We start from the raw sequence: 18525 nt of genomic DNA, 5'->3' as shown, positions 1-18525 counted from the left end.
CACTCTAGGGAAGAGTAATGACACTTCACTGTGTCCCTAGCAACGGCCAGCTGGTTGAGGATCATAAGCCAGGTTAGGGAATGCTTTGACCCTGGAGTTCCTGAGGGCAGTGGTAACTCAGTCTAAGATGGAGAAGGTGGAAGGCAGGGCCAGGAGAGGGTGGAAATGGCCTGAGGACAGGGAGGAAGCAGCGTCAGGGTTAGTTCTTAGTGGTGCCTTTTGCCCAAGATGGCGGAGCAGGAGGCCATGTGTAAAACAGCCCATGAAAGGTGCTCCATGATCCCCCATGTACCTGGCCCACCTCAGAGAGAGTGCCAGGGGACTTATCATTCACTTTCCCTTGAAAAGCAGAAGGACCTCAGCTCCGTGCCAGGCTCTGCTGGCTGCTAGTAAGATTGACAGATGGGACTCAGGCCTTTGGGCCTTCTCTGGCAGTGAGTCAAACTTGAGCCTCCAAGACCGAGCAGGGAGACAGAGTCAGAGGCACCAGGAGCAGAGGGCATCTACTGGAGTCAGCCTGGAAGATGGGGCATGGGCTGGATTCTGAGCATGTGTGAGCTGTCCATAGGGAGCCTGTTCTGAATAGAAGGCAAAGGTTAGGAGACAGCAGGTAGTGTGGGTGAGCAGAGAGGACCTGGCTGAGCTTAGGATTCATGTAGGGAGCAGAACCTGCTATGATTAGGCCCATGATGTCACTACTTGAGGGGCCAGGAGCTTTCCTGTGAGCTGAATTGGCCCTTGTGCAGGGATGCAGACACTGGCAATGGGAGGACCATGGGAATGGAAGGATGCACTATGTTCCCACATAGATTGGAGGGCCCATCAGGCCAGGCCTTGGTCAGTCTGATGATCAGCACTTCAGGGAAGGACATGTCCCTAGCACAGGACTGTCACTGGCCATCCAGTGGTCTCCAGTGACGGCCAGCTGGTTGAGGATCATAAGCCAGGTTAGGGTAAGTTTTGACCCTGAGTTCCTCAGTCTAAGATGGAAAAGGTAGAAGGCAGAGCTGGTGGAGGGCGGAAGCCAGGCCAGTGGATGGGAAGGGAGCGTTGTGAGGCTTAACCTGGGCCTGGAGCTCACTCCCCTAATTTTACTTATTTTGGTTATTTGAGACAGAGTCTTACATACCCTAGGTTGGCCAGAGCTTGCTATGTACCTGAGGATGACCTTGAACTCCTGATCTTCCTGCCTCCACCTCCACAGTGCTGGAATCACACGCATGTGCCACCATGCATGGCAGTATTCTAGTTTCATAGAGGAGGACCGGGGCCCAGTGGGGGTGGGACTTGTCTATAGTCACGCAGGAATTCAGTTGACACACCATGCAGCCTTCCGCCTGGGTTCTCAGGTGAGCAACCTTTCGCCTGGGTTCTCCGGTGAGCAGCCTTGCCAGCCTCCTGGAGGCGTGGGAGTGATGGCCCAGGCTTTTGTGGCCCCTGTCCTGGCCTCTGGGAGTCACAGAAGGGACTGGCTAATTCATTCATTCATTCACCTCACTTGGAAGCTCTGCTCTCTCCAGGCCCCAGTGTCCCCATCCACTAGAAGCTGGGTTTGAGGGCTGGGATGTGACTTAGAGGCAGAGCCAGAGTGCTTTGCCTGGCATTCACGAGGTCCTGGCTTCACAAATTGGTTCAACATTTCATTATGGCTAGGCCTGTGGTGGGCTAGGAATTCTGGAGCTTTAAACTTTGCATATAAGGGCCTGATGGGAAGTGCAGCTCGAGAAGCTTGGCAGGGTTTCTGCTTCAGTGGCAAGCTTTTGCTGTAGCCTCTGAGACTGATGGAGCTGCTGGTGGGAAGGGCCAGCAGAGGTATATGAGAAGTGGAGCCAGCCAGAAGGCATGGGTAGGCAGGGCAGTGAAATCCCTGGATGTGAGGCTTGGCCTGGCTGCCGGATCTGCTACTGGAAGCCTTGGGATGATTACCACAGAGGGGTGTGGGACTGTGGGGGCAGACGCCAAGTGAAGTACCCAGGTAGGGATGGGGTGTAGTCTGAGCTGGAGGTAGAGCCAGAGAAGAAGTCTTCAACTCCATCCCCGAGAAGCCCAGAGGCAACCTTCAAAGCCAGAGTTTGAGCCCTCCTTCTAGCCTAGCGCTTACCCAGCTTCTATCTACCTGAGGTCAGAAGCCTGGAGCACTTTGGTTAGTGAAGAGGCTCAGGAGGCTGATGGGAATTGTAGCTGTTGACCCAGAGACTGATGGGAGTTGTAGTTTTTGTAGTTTATGCCCCCTGAAGGGCTAATGGGAGCTATAGTTCCCGCCCATGGGGAGCTGATGGGAATTGCAGTTTCTGTCCAGGGTACTGAAGTTTTCAGACTTGAAGGGAAGACTTACACCCTCCCCACCACAAGGTCTCCCCCATTAGTTACCAGGGGCCCTATTTTAGCCAGCGAGTCCCTCCCTGATGGCTGTGTATGTATTTTCTTTTATTTTTTTGCTTTCTTCTTCTTTCCGTTGTTTTATTATTGTTTTAACAATAATAAGAGGGCCAGAGGCAGTCATAACCTGGCCAGGTTCTGGCGGTCCATGGGGGTTCTGGGGAGGGGGTGGGGGGAAGTCAGTGGGGGTCAGAGGTGGAGGGTGAAGAAAGGGGAGAGTTAGGTTTAGCTCAGAAACCACGTGACGCCCAGCCCCCCCCCCACTCCCAGTCCCCCCCACACCTCCCCGAATCCTATGGACCAACCCCCAGCATCAGTGTGCCTGACCCTCCCTCCACACACGCATTCCCGTCCCAAGTCTCCTCTCCCGTGGCCACCGAAATTAGCCCCAAGGCCCTCCCTATGGCCAGCCCCCTCCCCAAGCTCACACCCACACAGGCTCGTCACCGTCCTTCCGTGCCCTTTACCGACCCTCCTTTTCCCACGATGACACTGAGTGGCGCCACTTCCCAGCCCCAGCCCGCACAGTGCGAATTTTAGCCTTGTCTTTAAGGAGGGGGAAGAGGGCTCGAGAGAGGGAGGAGAGCGAGCTTTCTGGAGGAAGCAGGCTGTCCAGGGAGAACATCAGGGAGGGAGATGCCAAACAGATAGACAGAAAACGTTGTACGGAAAAGTTGTTTTTTCTTATTTTTTTTCGGGAGAACCCGCTTACACAGCTCTGTTTGTAATTTTTTTCTTCATGCTAAAATCACACGGCCTATTTGTTGATGTAAGTTGCCTGAATTCCGTGGTATGCTATCTTCTTTTTTAAAAACAAAAGCAAAAAAAAAAAAAAAAGCAAAAAGAAATATATAGAAAAAAAAATCCTAAAAGCTATTGTTGTTAGGTTTGTTTAAATGCTGCTGTTGTATGTTTTTAAAGCCTTAAACCAGTAGAAAAAAAAATTTCCGTTTCTTTTCAATTTCCTTTCCTTTCTGTTCCGTTTGGTTTCTTAAGACGAAACAAAAAGACCAAAACCCAGAGTCACAGAGCCCGCGCGTGGGGTGCCCAGGGCATCCGAGCCGCAGCCCGCTTAAAGCGCAGGCGCTGGCCGGCTGGCGGGCGGGCCCGGCCCGCGCTAGTCTCCGCCAAAGCCGATTGAACCGATTTGGGTGTGAGGCTGTTGTTTCTCTCTCTGTGCCGGCCGCCCGCGCCCCGGCCCTCGCTGACGCCCTCTCTTCTCTCTTCTCTTTCTTCTTCTAGGAGGAGAGTTAATATTGCCCATTATCACGGAGGACTCCTTAGACCCCCCTCCCGTGGCCACCCGGTCCCCCTTCGTGCCCCCGCCCCCCACCTTCTACCCCTTTCTCACGGGCGTGGGTGCCACCCAAGACACCCTGCCCCCGCCCGCCGCGCGCCGCCCGTCCTCGGGGGGCCCGTGCCAGGCTGAGCGCGACGACAGCGACTGCGAGGAGCCCGTGGAGGCCTCGGGCTTCGCCTCCGGGGAGGTCTTTGACTCCAGCCTCCCCCCCACGGACGACGAGGACTTTTACACCACCTTCCCCTTGGTCACGGACCGCACCACCCTCCTGTCGCCCCGCAAGCCTGTGCCCCGACCCAACCTCAGGACAGATGGGGCCACGGGCGCCCCCGGGGTGCTACTTGCGCCCTCCGCCCCGGCCCCCAACCTGCCTGCGGGCAAAATGAACCACCGAGACCCGCTGCAGCCTCTGCTGGAGAACCCACCCCTGGGGCCCGGGGTCCCCACGGCCTTCGAGCCGCGGCGGCCGCCTCCCCTGCGCCCCGGCGTGACCTCAGCCCCCGGTTTCCCCCGTCTGCCCACAGCCAACCCCACGGGGCCGGGGGAGCGCGGCCCGCCGGGCGCGGTGGAGGTGATCCGTGAGTCCAGCAGCACCACGGGCATGGTGGTGGGCATCGTGGCGGCGGCGGCGCTCTGCATCCTCATCCTTCTCTACGCCATGTACAAGTACCGCAACCGCGACGAGGGCTCCTACCAAGTGGACCAGAGCCGGAATTACATCAGTAACTCGGCCCAGAGCAATGGGGCGGTGGTGAAGGAGAAGGCCCCTGCTGCCCCCAAGACGCCCAGCAAGGCCAAGAAGAACAAAGACAAGGAGTATTACGTCTGAGCACCCAGTCCAGGCACCGCGCCCCACTGCCAACTGCTCCTTCCGGGAGGGCCCGGGAGGAGGGTGCGGCCCTCTCCCTGCAGGGGGACCTGGGGACTCTCTCCCCAGCTGCCTCAGGCTTCTCCCACGAAGAGGAAACGCAAAAAAAAGAAAAGGAATATAACTACGTGCTCATCCCCTTCCCTCCCGCTGCCCACGGCGCCGCACCGTCAGCTCTGGGGCTGGCTGTCCTTCTCAGCTCTGCGCCTGTCAGGCAGGGCACGTGCTCACAGCCCTGGGTTGATTTATTTTTTTAAGGGGGGGTAGTTTTATTTTGGTGGGGCTGGGCGGGAAGGAAGGCTGGGGTTTTGTAAAGTGTCCACTGCGCCGTCCGTTTATTTCCCTCGATTTTCTTCCTCCCTGTTCCTCCTGCCTTCCTTCTCCTTCCCAGCCCTCCTGTCCCGGTTCAGGCTTGCTGTGTCTCTTGTCCCTACCCTCCTCACTCTCCCCCCCCCCTTTCTTTTTCTTTCTTCTTTCTTTTTCTTTTTTTTTTTTTTAAAGATTTCTGTTTTCTCTGCTTCCCTCCCTTTGGATTTCCAGAGACGCCGGGAGAAGAGGCATGGGAGGGTGGGCCCAGAGCGGCCCAGCTTGGGTGGCTGGGTCCGGGCAGTGGGGTTCATTCTCCTAGTGCTCCAAGTCCCCTCAAAAGGAGAAGCTCCTGCCTGGGGCCGCCCAGGGATGGGGCTTGGGCCTGGTCAAGGCCTGTTGTGTGTGTCGCTGCCGGGCAACGTGCATTGCTGGGAAGCCGCCGGAGGAGCGGGGTGGGGGGGCGGGGGGAGGGGAAAGGCAAATGCAGATATATATTAAAAACAAATAACCGAGGTACTAGAGCTGCGGTCTGTGGCACCAGCTTGCTGCAGGTGCAGGGAAGGGAGGGGGTGAGGCTGTGTCTGCAGGATGGCTGGGGTCACTTCTCCGCCCATGGGCTCCCTGCCCCCCCACTTTTTTTCTCTTTGTTAACAAATGTGTCTGAGTCTTGGAAAACACCCCAAACCCGGAAATGTGTGGGAAAAAGAAAACAAAAACTTTCCAAATTCCAACAGTCCTGTGTAGTTTGTTCTGGGTGGGTGCTGTCAGGTCCTGGGTCTGGGCCTCCAGTGCTGCGGTCGGTCAGTCGGGGCCTCAGTGGCTACACCTGGCTGTTGGTAAGTTTTCTCTAATGTTTATGTATATAGCGTGAGAAGATGTGTGCGCCCTTAGAAGGCATCTTAGAGGAGGCAGTTCTCTGCTTCCACGACATCGGTCCTGAAGACAAAATTCAGGGTTCAGGCTTGATGGCAGGTGGCTTTGCCCACTGGACCAACGCTGAGCCATTTCGCTGGCCCAGTCTCCCAGCCTTTTGAGTTGAATACAACATTGGGTTATCGGACAACTGTTCTGTGTCTCATATTCAAGTCCCTGCTGGGCTGAGGGTGGGGGACACCTGTGGCTTGTGTGTGGTATTGGCTGGGGTTCTGTGACCTTGACTTCTCAGTGGATGGTGTGTACCAGCCACTCTTGTGGTACAGGATAGCTGTTACCTTTCCCAGTCTTTGGAAGGAGGTAGAGTCTCTCCTGGTGGCCAGGGTGGAAGTGGCTAGTTCAGGGCCTCAAGGTAGCAGTGGCCCGGCCCCTGAGGACTTGTTTCTCAGTGCTGACGACGATGTCGATGACGACGTTGCCTGTCTCTGCTGTCCACATGTAGGATGTGCCTGACTCCAGGTGGGACTATCTGTGAGCTTGGCCTCGCCTTGGCCTCCTGAACCTACTGGCTTCCAGTCCTGCTCGTCCTTGGGCAGCCTCTGGTCGGGGAGCCTGGGATGATCACACTGACTCATCTATGGGAGTCCGGGGAGGCTCTGACATGGGGCTGTGCTGCCAGGGTGTCCTGTCTCCAGGTGGTCATGCCCTCACCCCTGGGGCCTTGTGTTACTCTGTTCTCTGCTCAAAGTCCAGGCTTAGCTCACCTTCTTCACCTGCGTTGTTAGTCACAGAAAACAATAGGAGGTCCTTGGTGACAAGAAGGGAAGGAAAGACTTTATTCGTACTCCAGCAATCAGTCGGTACAGTTACCCTGACTGAGGCAGGATATGTTGTAGGGGTTGAAAGGATGGCTTCATTAGTGCTGGTTGCCATGCAACTGGGACTCCATCTGCCTCTCTGAATCAAGACTTGTCACTCAAGGGCTTTGTTTTCTAAAGAAAGGTTTCTGGATGTGGCTATTGACTCAGTTTACCTTTCCAAAAGGTTCTTTTGGCTCCTCCACTGTTGGAATCCCAGCAGCTTTGAGACTAGAAACTCTCACAATAGGCATAAAAAAGAGGGCATATCTCAAATGGGTATGGGCAACAGCCTCTGCCTTTTGTCAGGTGACTCTTCAGACACAGTGATGCCGTCACTCATTAGAGTGACAGAACCCTTTGTCCTGATCGGGGTGGCCATTCCGAATATGGATGGAGGAACATCTCTGTCTGCTTGTGGAGCCAGAACACTGTAGGAGAAAGAAGGATCCTTCTCTCTGCTGAGCTCTGCCTTCTGGAAGCTTCTAGGCATCCTATAGCGCCCCGGCCCCCAAATGCAGCCAGTTCTGGAGTGACAGAACAGGGTTGTCTTGAGGCATCAGGTGGTATAAATATAATCTTACTCTACCCTCTGTCTGGGGAGCATCACTAGGAAGTGTGTGTGTGTGTGTGTGTGTGTGTGTGTGTGTGTGTGTGTGTAAATGGCCAAAGGACATAATCTCCCAGAGGCTCAGGAGCTGCAGCTGAGGAGCAATCCTGCAGGATCAACGTGTCGGGCAAGCGCTGTCTTCTGTTTCCCACCCACCTTTTTGTCATGTGTACACGTGTGTGTTGCAGCCTTTTGTGAGGTACCTGAGAACAGCCACACAGGTGGATGCAGACTGGTGGGCCAGCTACTGAGCCACGGAGCAGCACACTGTCTCTGGGGACACCGCATGGCCTTTCTTGTGAGCAGTCCCAGCAGAACCCAGAGTCCTGGCTGATTCTGAGAGGGACAGAGGTCCTGTTGCATGCATTCCTATTTTCCTAGATGGCACCGTGGCCAGGGCAGGGCTCAGGAGACGTACAGACAGAGACTGTGTTATGGGCAGTCTGTTTCCCCAGGCCTCAGTTGTCCCATCTGTTAGAAAGGATAGTCCATTACAAGATGCAGAGAGCTATGATGTGAGGACCATGGAAGGGGCTGGTTACAGCGGCCCCAAACCTGGTCCAGAACACAGGAAAGCCAACCTTGGGAAAGTCTACGGTGAGAAGGCCTTCCTCCTACCCTGTAGACTCTTGCAGATCCTCAGGCACCCAGAAGGGGCTGTCATTCTTTTAATTTTCTCTCTAGCCAGTCCCTCATCCCTCCTTCCAACAGGCTGTATGCATGAGTGAGGATGTGGGGCAGGGGACCAGTGACCCTCAGGGAACTTACTTGCTGGAGGGTGAGAAGAGGCAGATGTGTAGCCCTGACCATGGGTACAGTGCCACCAGAGTCATGGGCTGGCCCTGAACCTTGGAAGGAAGGCCCCAGGGTGGGTCTGGAAGGCTTAGGAGAGTGTCAAGTGGGAAGGCAGGAAGAAGACCCAGGCAGAGGTTGTTGATAGGCATGTGACTGGAGTGGGAAGAGTTGGAGAGAGGCCAGGCCAGCTGACCAAGGGCCTCAGTGACACTGAGAAGCTGAGAGCCCTGTGCTTGTGCTGAACTAAAGAGGAGGATGGTCAGTTCTGAGTCCTGGGGCAGCTGGGGCAGTGAGCAGTGAGGATGTGTCCCGGGGCCTCGGCCTCTCTCTGGTGTGCAGCCTCATGGGGGAGTCGGTAATGGCAGTGTTAGGGGCAGCCTTCTGTCATTGAAACTGTCCTTTGCCCCCTCTGTTAGAGGGAGGTCCAGAAAGGCAGCCCTCTAAAGGGACCCCTGGAAGTGGGCCTCTTTGCTTTCTGTGGCTATCTGGAGAGGATAGAAGAACCATCTTTTCCTCCTTCTCTTCCCTCATCCCTTCCTCTTCTCCTCCTCCCTTTCTTCCTGCTCCTTTTCCTCCTTTCTTACTCTCTCTCTCTTTTCTTCTTCCTCCTTTTCATTCTCCCCCTTTTTAACAAATTATTTATTTGTGTATATCACCGGGGGAGGGTAACTGTCCATGTGGAGGTCAGAAGACAGCTTTGTGCAGTCCAGTCAGCTTTCTCTACCACCGTGTGTCCCAGGAATGGAGTTCCTACGGTCAGGCTTGGAGGCAGGCGCCTTTACCCGCCATCGCCAGCTCTACCCTTTCCTTTTATCTCTCCCTCTCTTTCTTCTCCTCTTGGTCATCATGGTCCTCCTCCTCCAGTCCTGTCATAGACTCTCAGGAGGCTACAGCCATGTAGACATCAGGGTGGACTGGCCTGCTCTGTCATGTGTCACCTTCTTCACTGACCTGTTCAGGAAAGAGAGAAGTGTGACTCCAAGGAGTAGAGTGACCCCTGACCCTTGACCCATGTCTATGCTGAGGACTGAACATCCTGCCTGGGGCTGAGGTCTGAGCTTACTGAGCGTATAAAGGTGAGATGGGTGGTGACAGCCTTGTCAACCACACAAGACTTTAGTGGCAGAGTCTGCCGCCTGTGAAGACCCCAGCAACACGCACCACACCCCAGGACCTCTCCCTGACAAAGGCCAGCTCGATCACGAGCACTTGCTCTCTCTCCCGACCTCTCTCTATGTGTCTTTCAAGGTGGACCTGGGATTGGCTGGGCCATTTGTCCCCCCACATGGTAGGGATGAAGCGCAGAGGGTTCAGATCCACCTGTCAGCCTGGGTCTCCACTCCCGCAATGTGCCGTGTGACTCTGGGCTAGCCTAGGCCTCCCTAGCTTCTGCTTTCTCCTCTGTTGAGTGAGAGGAGTGAGCCCCAGGCTGCCCTGTCTGGGACTTCTATGGAGGAAGAGGGGAGGAGGGAGGGAAGGAGGGAGGGAGGGAGGGAGGGAAGGAGGGAGGGAGGAAGGGAGGATGGAGGGAGGAAGGGAGGGGGAAGGGGAGGGAGGAGGAGCAGGAGGGAGGGAGGGAAGCAGGAGGGAGGGAGGGAGGGAGGGAGGAAGAGGCAGCTCCCAGGCTGGTCCACTCACTGTTTCTGGATGTCTTGGATGGTGTCGGGCAGCGGTAAGTTCTTGGTCTCGGGCAGGAGCAGTGCAGCCAGGCCACTGAGCACAGACACCACTCCAAACACCAGCAGGGGCAGCCAGGAGCCATAGACGCCTAGCAGCGGCACCAGAGGCCCCAGGATGGCTCCCCCTCGGGCTGCCACCTGGCCCAGGCCCACAGCTGTCATCCTGGGGAGGCACATTTGCCTGTGAGTCACACTCTGCCTGCCTCGGGCCTTGACCTCGAGCCTGGACCAACTCCACTAGGTCCAGGGAGGCCCAGTGGACCAGGCAGAGTGGACGCTTAACTGTGGAGCCCTGAGACCAGGTGGAAAGGAAAGCCATGGGGCCCTGGGGCAGCTCTCCCCTCGAGGTGACAGCCTCACCTGAGCACGGTGGGGAAGAGCTCACTGCTGAGGATGGTGACACAGGTGAAGGCGGACCCCAGTGACCCCAGCCCCAGCACAGCCAAGGACGAGCGAAGGACCTCCATCTCTGTGAATAGTCATGGGATCAGCAGAGTCCGGGGTCCTCTATTCCCGGGGCTGCTCCCTGGCCCGTAGGCTGGTCTGTCAAATGTCTCCGAGTCATGCCTCCAGTGTCCATGCTGTGTCCCCAATCTACTCACCTTCCAGCTCCTCAGAGCCAGACCCCAGGAGTCCTCCTCGCCTCCCTTTCTCTGCCACCCTAACCTATGACTGTTCTGTGTTAGCATTATGGCTTTCCTGATCTCCCCTAAATTTCTACCATCCCATCTCTTTCCTCCATACCCCCAACAGCCTCTTTCCTGGGGGTCCTCTGCTGTGGTTCCTCGCTGTCTAGTCTGGTTCCACACTCCCCTGCCTGGGGGAGGTAAGAGAGGCTCCGCTAGCATGTCACATGTTTGCCTCCTCTTGCTCACCGTGGGGCACCAGGATGTTGGCCAGGATGCAGAGTCCTGGCAGCACCAGGGAGCTGGCCTGGCAGAGACGTCGGCCCAGGTGGTTGAGAGCAGCAGGCTGCCTATCTTCACCGGGAGGTCCACAACCCCGACGAGCACTTGGAGCAGGAAGATGTTGCTTCCCAAGGCCTGCAGGTTGAGGGCCAGGCCATAGAAGGTGAAGCCGAAGGCAAACCTGGGAACGAGGGTGGGTGGATCAGCCTGGGGCGGCTGTTCTTCTGCCTGCCCTGTCGGTCTTTTCCAGGCCCATCTTGGGCACTGGGAGAGAGGGGCTGGTGGTACCTGAGGGGGAGCCAAGGAGAGAATCTGGGTGTTTCCCCCTCTCTCTCTGCTCGGCACTCCACTGGGGATGTTATCTCGTTGGCTCTAGATTCCACCGAACAGTACCCCCTCTACAGAGTCTTTTCTGGGTGGCCTAGGCTTCCAAGCTGGGGCAATAGCCAGTTTATGCCTGGTGCCTCTAAACAAGACGGGCCAGCCTGTCTGTCTGCCTCGTCTCTCCGCTTTTCCACCCCATCGCTTTGATCCTCCTCACTCAGTCTCTTCTAGGAACTTGGGCCGGGAATCCCTGCTCACCACCCCACCCAGCCTTGCTTGTCTCCTCTGGGACTCTGACTATAGACAGCAAGGTCCCTGGGCTAAAGGCCATTCTAGAGACATCTCTAGCCGGTGGCCCCATCCCTGGTAGGCAGCTGCCCTGACTTCAGTCTTCCCCACAGCTGGTAGGGTAAAATGGCATCTTCTACCAGCACAGCATGGAGACGAAGGTTCGAAGGCGCAGCCCAGGCGTGTGGAGCAGGGTGCCGATCGTGGCGCGGGTTTGGTCCCCACTTGGCTCCTCCTGCGTGGCTGACCGCAAGACCTGTGGGAGTGGGGGCTGTTAGCGCCAGGCATCCACAGGCCCCCTCCTCCAGGGGCCCTCCTTTGAGAGCCAGGGCCCTCACTTGACCTCCAAGGGAGCTCCTGTGCCAGGCCAGGGAGGGATCTGAGGGCCAGGGGAAGGGCTGAGGGAAGGCCCAGCTCCGCCTTACCTCCATGGTCAATGTGTCTCCCTCTGCCTTCCTCCTGTTGATAGCAGCTACCTTCTGTAGCTCCTGCAGGCCCTGCTCCAGCTTGCCCACCGTGAGGAGCCAGCGTGCTGATTCTGGAAGCCACCTGAAGTGGGCAGGTGTGGGAGGGGGGCACTGATTGTGGCCCCCATTGTATCCCCTCCCCGCCCCCCGTCTGTTCCCTCTGCCTAAGGAAGTGTCTTCAGTGGAACTGTTAGCTCCAGTCTCGGGGCAACTGAGGTCAATGGAGGCCATAAAGGACAATGTGGTAGCAGTGGGTAGCCAGGCCACCTAGATCACCTGTCTCCGTCCTCTCTGAGTGTGGGGGCCTCATGTTCTCTAGTTCCTGAGATGGCTGCTGGAGAGGGAGGGACTCTATTGTCCCTTCCCACCTCCTCCTTGTCCCCTCCCCCCCCCCCCCCCAGCCTCATCAGGAACCAGGCCTGGGTACAATAAGGACTCCAATGTAGCTACAGAACTACAATGACTACCAGGGTATCTCACCCTCAAGACATCTTTTCCCAAGTTGGGTTGCCTCCCTGCTACAAACAGCGTCACCCTCCCTGCTCAGGGCTCAGGCTCGGGCCAGTGTCTGTAACATCACCAAGCCCCTTCTGTCTGCTCTGCTCTGAGCCACTGATCCTTGGACCCTTTGACCCCATCACGCCTGATGTTCCCTGGCCCTGTCTCAGCCAGCTCTGTGTCAGGATGCGGCTGCTTGATATCAACTCGCTTCTCACTGTGTTGGCACCAAACACAGGCCACTCCCTGTCTCACCGATCTCTCTCTCTCTCTCTCTCTCTCTCTCTCTCTCTCTCTCTCTCTCTCTCTCTCTCTCTCCTCTCCTCTCCTCTCCTCCCCCCCCCACACTTACTTACTGCACTGAGAAGTGTTCAGCCCTCCAGGCCTTTGGTAGTGACCACCACACAGCATTGCTCCCCCTCCAGGCCCATGATTACAAAAGGTCCCCCCCCCACCGAGGACATGCTGTCTCCTTTGAGCAGCAGCTGGGAGGAGCCATTTGTTTTATATCCACTAGGACCCTGAGCACCCCCTCCCCAGCCGGATTTGAAGGACAAGGGAATGAAAGTACAAACAGAGTCCGTGATTTCCAGTGACCTTTGGCCTTGGAGACTTGGACAGTGAGCTGGAAGAGGCACCTGGGAAGTAGGCGGGAGGGGTCAGGGGTGAGGAGGGTCAGGAGGAGGGGTCAGGGGTGGGGAGGGGTCAGGGGTCAGGGTGAGGAGGGTTAGGGGTGAGGAGGCAGGGTCAGGGTGGAAGGGGTCAGGGTGGGAGAGGGTCAGGGTGAGGAGGGGTCAGGGGTGAGAGGAGGGTGAGGGGTTAGGAGGGTAGGGAGGGGGTGAGGTGAGAGAGGAGTCAGGGGTGAGGAGGGTCCAGGGTGGGAGGGAGGGAGTCAGGGTGAGGAGGGTGTCAGGGTGAGGGAGGGGTGAGAGGGGTCAGGGGTGAGGAGGGTCAGAGCGGTGGTCAGGGTGAGGAGGGGTCAGGGGTGAGGAGGGGTCAGGGTGAGGAGGGTCAGTGCAGGCAGGAGTCTGAGGAGGGTCAGGAGGCATGGCAGGCTGGAGGTATGAGTCCAGGTGGGACTGGAGATGCTGAGGGAGGGTGTAAGGGTGGGGATGAGGTAAGCTGAGGCAGATTTGGGGTCTGCAGCATATGAAAGGGGCTGGAGTTACTAACTAGCAAGACCCCTGAGGAAGGGAGCTCGGACTGTGCGTGACTCCAGTCTGCTGCCGGGCCACAGAAAGATGGCAGCTGGCCTGCTGAGGGCGAGTTGGAGCAGGGGCATCTGGGCTTTGGGCAGCAGTGGTGAGCTTTGTGAGGCTCTTGACCTCCAGGGCTCCTAAGCCCTCTGTCTGCAGAGGAGCGTCTCCCACACTGAACCCCCGAGAGTGGGCAGAGCGTCCTTCAAGGAGGCTGCAGCACCCACCATGAAGAGACAAAGTAGAGGAGGAAGGGCGCGGAGACAGCCAGCTGCAGCATCCTCCAGTTGCGCACACCGTAGGCCATAGAACCTGTCAGGACGTGGCCAAAGCTGAAGCCCACGGAGTTCAAGGTCATCATCAAGGTGCGGCCCCGGGCTGATGTCCACTCCATCACTGCCAGGTGGAAAGAAGGGCTCAATCCTGGGGCGTGCATTCAGCCTCCCCAACCCAGCACCAACGGGGGACATACAGAGACTGACTGTGTTCATCATGACACCCGCCACTGCGGAGGCCACCAGGAAACGGAACAGGCAGTAGAGGGGAAAGATGGGGATGAAGGCAGCTGTTATGCCCGACACAGCCACCTGAAGGTAGCTCCAGGTCAGCACCTTCCTGCGCCCAAACCTGCAGGACAGACACATGGGGAGGCATACTGTTGGCTAGCAACAAAGATCTGGGCCGGGAAGGGCCATCCTGTTCCTGCCCCCTGAATGAGGATGGCACAAAGCCACACGTGGGGCCAGACTCGTGTTCTCTACCCATGGGGCGGTTATGAGCACAAGAAGGCTCAAGTCAGGCCTGGCAGAGCACCCAAGCAGTGGCTGAAGGCTGGTGTGTGGCAGAGCAGATGTTAGGAATGAAAATTTGGAGAGAAACAGTGACCCCTCGAACTGGTGAGCCTATGGCTTAGAGAGAATGTCAGGTCCATTCAGGAGAGCCTGCCTGGACCAGCTGGGCACACTCACCTGTCTGAGGTGTGGCCACACACTGCGGCTCCTACCAGGATTCCAGCCAGGTAGATGGACTGGGCCATGGGTCTCATGGCCTGGGAATCACACACCAGGTCCCACTGGAAGAAAAGAAGGCCAGAGCTCACATCAGGAGGAGGGCAGTTAGGGGCAAAGGAGCTAGAAGGGAGCTGGGTGTGGGCAGGGCCATGAGGCACCCACAGGATTAGTAGCTTGGACTCTTAAGAATTATCCTGTCACCCTTGCTACTGGGTCAAAGGTCAGGACCCCTCCAGCCTCATCTGCTGCCTCCTGAGCCATGGCTCTTAGCTGAGAGCCCTCCACCTTCCCTGGAGGCTTGCTTTCTTTTGTACGCGCGCGCGCGCACACACACACACACACACACACACACACACACACACACACACGCACACGCACACGCACACGCTCAAACTCAGGGACCTTCCTCCTTCCTGCTTGCTGGGGTAGTTGCCCCTCTCCATTGGCTTGGACTGTGACTCCTCCTCCTCCTCCTCCTCCTCCTCCTCCTCCTCCTCCTCCTCTTTTTCCTCCTTCTCTTCCTCCTTTTCTCTTTCTGTGTGTGTCTGTGTGTGTGTGCATAGAGAATGTGTGTCTGTGTGTGTGTGCATAGAGAATGTGTGTCTGTGTGTGTGTGCATAGAGAATGTGTGTCTGTGCACGGTGCAGTGCTTGTGAGGGTCAGAGGTCAATCTCTGAACTGTCTACCTTATTTTTGTGACTTCGTCTCCTCACTGAACCTGGGCCTCACTGATTAGACTGGGCTGGCTAGTGAGCCCCGGGAGCCACCCTGTTTCTGCCTCTCTAGAGCTATATTACAGTCATGCCGCCACCTGGCCCATGTTTTTCATGGGTGCTGGAGAGCTAACTCAGATTTTCATTCTTACAGAGCAAGCTGATTTATCTCCCCAGCTTGCCAACACCTCTCATGAGAGGCCAGTGCTTGTCCGGGTCCTGTGCCCTCAGCCTAGAGACAGCCAACAGGTTCCTGAGACTGGGTGACCTGGAGTCCCAGCCAAGGCTCAGCTATGGATCAAGCCATGGGGTGACGCAGAAACAGGGCCAGTCTGTGTAAACGTAACTCACTGAGTAGTTCAGGCTGGCCTCAGACTCATGATAATCCTTCTGCCTCCCGAGGGCTGGGATCACAGGCACGACTGACTAAATCTAACTTTGCAGATGGACTCTTGCTCTTAGTCCCCTGCAAGTCTTGGTTGCCCCCACCCCATCCCCTCCGCCCACAGTGAGGAGGACTGGGGAGGTATATCCTTTTTGAGACTGGAACACTAAGTCCAGGCAGCTGTGACTGTGATTTTGACCTCCCAAGCACTCTTACTGTGGTCACGATCGTGGACGTGAAGACACTGCGGTCATAGACCCAGCCGTCCTCACATGGCTCAGTGTCCGCCTCACTCCAGTTGGTGGCTGTGGTGTTGGTCTTCATAAGCTGCCATTGAGGTTGACGGAAGCGGAGGCACTGGTGGGGTTGCTGAGCAGGGCCAGGTGGGATGGAGACAGTCAGAAGGTCATCGGGCCCAAAGTCCCCAGGGACACTTGCCTGGGCAGTACTGTTGTCCAGAAGGGGCACCCAACAGCGGTGGCGGGGCACAGCAGCTGAGAAGTTCTCCAGCATGTTCTGGCTGGTGACCCACAAAATGGGGGTCACCAGAGCCACGGTCTGGAGGACCTGGAACCTGCCCAGGCCCCCTACTCGGTCCAGGAGTTCAGAAAATGCCATGGATTTCTCCTGGGTATCACCATGCAACTGCCAGTTCACAGAGGCTGGCCCAGGACCCCCGGGTCAGTCTGATGAGTCTCCTTCCCCTACAGCTCTGCCCACGCCCATCTTCTCGGGGGGCACGTCAGGACAACCGTGTCACCCAGTCAGAGCCGACCAAGGCTCCTTGGTATCTGCCTGCTGGCTGTTTTTAGGGCGGCTCACCCTCAGACCTAGAACCCTCTGCTGTAATCTAGAGGCCTCGGGGTCCTCTCAGAGACACAGCAGACCCTGGCTCCGAGAAAGGAAAAAACAAAAAGCAAAAAACAGGCTCGGGAAGCAAGGAGTGGGGAGGGAGAAGTCACTCTGACTAGAATTAAAGTGTGACTAGGAGTCATTTAATAGAAGAAGGTTTAGTAATCATTTCTTCAAAGTTTAACCAGGCCAACGGCATTGCGAATGAAAGCCTCACCTTCTTCCCCCAGCTGCCCTCATGGCCCTGGCCTCTGTTTGGCAAGACCTGGGCCCTAGTCTTGCCACTAAGGGTGTTGGGGGCTGTCAGCCCTCAGGTCTCCTGCCCACCTTACAGGGACCTCAGGACTATGCTGTGCTCTAACCCAGGCGAGGTGGCTGGGAGGCCTTGCTGTAGGGAAAAAGGGCTGGCTAAATTAGAAACCCACCCTGACCCTGGAGCCCAGAACTAGGGAAAGATCAGGGCAGAAAGAAACACAGTTTGGCTCAGTCAGATCAGAGACATCAGTTCTCTTCCCCGGGCCAACTGACTTGTGAAACCAACCAATGACAGAGCAGGATAGTAGAACCCTGGGCCACGGGTTGACTCCACCCTCAAGACTTCCTGTGTAAACTGCTCAGCCTAATCAGTTAGAAAAAAGGCTGTTCTCTCCACCCTGGTAGAGGCAGCTACTCTCCTGGACTCCTCCTTCCCAAATAAATCTCTTCCTCAAAAGAGTTTTTGGGGTGTGAAGATCTTCATTCACTGGTGTAGAGAAGATTCTTGCTGAGAAGTTCCCCATTGGACAAAACAAGAGGCGGGGGGGGGGGGGGGGGGCCTGAAAAGGCAGGGCAAAGAGGAGCTGAACAGATCTCTGCTGAGACTCGCTCCCGTTCAGCCGTCAGAGCTGACCTAAGCAGCTCAAGGTGTGGCCTGACACCAAACCCAGAGTTTTTGCAATCAGTTTACTAACATTTTTGGTGCTGAAACCTGGGACACCAAACCCACAGAGTCAAAAAACGTGCACTTTACCTACATTTTGGTGCCGAAACCTGGACATCAAACCCACTGAGTTGCAAAACGTGCAGTTTGCTGACACTTGAGGTCTCAGGGCTGTCATGATGCTAGCTTGAACGGTAGCCTATGCTTGGGGATTTCGTGCGTACCCATGCCGTCCAGTCTATGGGCCTCACTGGCCACCTGAAGCTGCCACTGATCCTGCTCTCCTTCATTGATCCCTGTATGAGCCTCAATAAGCTTTTTTGACATTACCATATGCCCTTCTAGACAAATGTCCTAAACTATTGAGGCTCTGTCTCTTCCCTGGGTCTCCTTGTCTTAGGATCAATTTTTTGCCCATCATCACACAGCCCTCAGTCGGGGATGGAGTCACAGTGCACACCCTGGCTCTTCAGCTCCCAGTCTCACGTGTCTCTAAGCTGAACTAATTCCGAGGATTTTGCCTCTGTTCTATCGCCTCCTCCCACCTGTTACGACACTGCCAAACCTCACACTGAATCCTGTGTTAGGCGCCAGGGTCATGGTCCTCTAGCCGAGCAGCAAGCACTCAACCATGGAGGCGCCTCCCCAGCTCGGCTTGCCTGCTGTTTGAAGGATTCCCTGGCTGCTGGGAGGAGAACAGCCTGGCCAAGGGGAATGTGTGGAGGGAATGTCCCCCAGGAAGCCATGGGAGCAGAGTGTGAACAGAAATGGTGGTGAGGGCTGGCACAGAAAGGCAGGAGAGAAGCCTGTGGGCACCAGGCTTACTGACTGGTGTGGGTTCAAGGTAGTTCTGGGAGTGGAAGAGGAAAAACTGTGGTCAGGTGGTGGGTGATGGGGCCAGTCACAAAGGTGAGGTGTCCTGGGGAAGGGGAAGGTCAGAGTTCAGTGGCTATCCCCAGCTCTGAGTGGGTTGAGCTCAGCATATCCCTGAGCCATTCAGGTGGTGGCAACTTGGAGTGACTTGGGGACAAAGAGCAAGTGAAGTCACAGGCCAACAGAGACCTTTCATAGAAAGAGGTGTGGCAGAAGCCAAACCCTTGACCAGGCATGGAGCAGGGGACCAGCCAGAGAGATGTGAGGACAGGAATGGTCAGCAATGAAATATAGCTCAGCACGGCATTCCTGAAGCAGGGTGAACATTAATGCTGAAGACAGGGGAGGTGGAGTCTGGGGACTGGACTGGCCATGTGAACTTCCCTGATGACCATGTCCCCAGGGACTGTTGCAAAGGGTGG

General features: G+C 56.5%; 2 protein-coding genes across 29 annotated transcripts in view; one reads left to right on the top strand and one right to left on the bottom strand.

Moving 5' to 3' along the window:
* The window catches only part of Nrxn2 (neurexin 2), a 119976-nt gene extending 114387 nt beyond the window's left edge, over window positions 1–5589 (top strand). For 20 of the 28 annotated variants that reach the window (XM_028853766.2, XM_028853764.2, XM_028853775.2 and 17 more), the window contains one exon: window positions 3622–5589. In XM_028853766.2, the coding sequence (XP_028709599.1) occupies window positions 3622–4508 (887 nt within the window). In that variant the 3' untranslated portion in view covers window positions 4509–5589. The remainder of the gene's footprint in view (window positions 1–3621) is intronic. The other 8 variants (XM_028853779.2, XM_028853778.2, XM_037207876.1 and 5 more) reach the window with 1 other exon arrangement.
* Window positions 5590–8617: 3028 nt separating this feature from the next.
* Window positions 8618–16440, bottom strand: Slc22a12 (solute carrier family 22 member 12). The gene is given in 11 exon segments (XM_028853805.2): window positions 8618–8942; window positions 9630–9833; window positions 10031–10139; window positions 10546–10632; window positions 10635–10759; window positions 11331–11446; window positions 11616–11739; window positions 13579–13747; window positions 13824–13978; window positions 14320–14423; window positions 15676–16440. Coding segments are annotated over 11 exon segments (1659 nt in total). The 5' UTR covers window positions 16078–16440; the 3' UTR covers window positions 8618–8878.
* Between the last annotated feature and the right edge of the window lie 2085 nt (window positions 16441–18525).

Source organism: Peromyscus leucopus, chromosome 1, assembly GCF_004664715.2.
Source record: "Peromyscus leucopus breed LL Stock chromosome 1, UCI_PerLeu_2.1, whole genome shotgun sequence".
NCBI classification, from domain to species: Eukaryota; Metazoa; Chordata; class Mammalia; order Rodentia; family Cricetidae; genus Peromyscus; species Peromyscus leucopus.
Note: the sequence above shows the minus strand (reverse complement) of the source record. Positions and strands in the feature narration are given on the sequence as shown.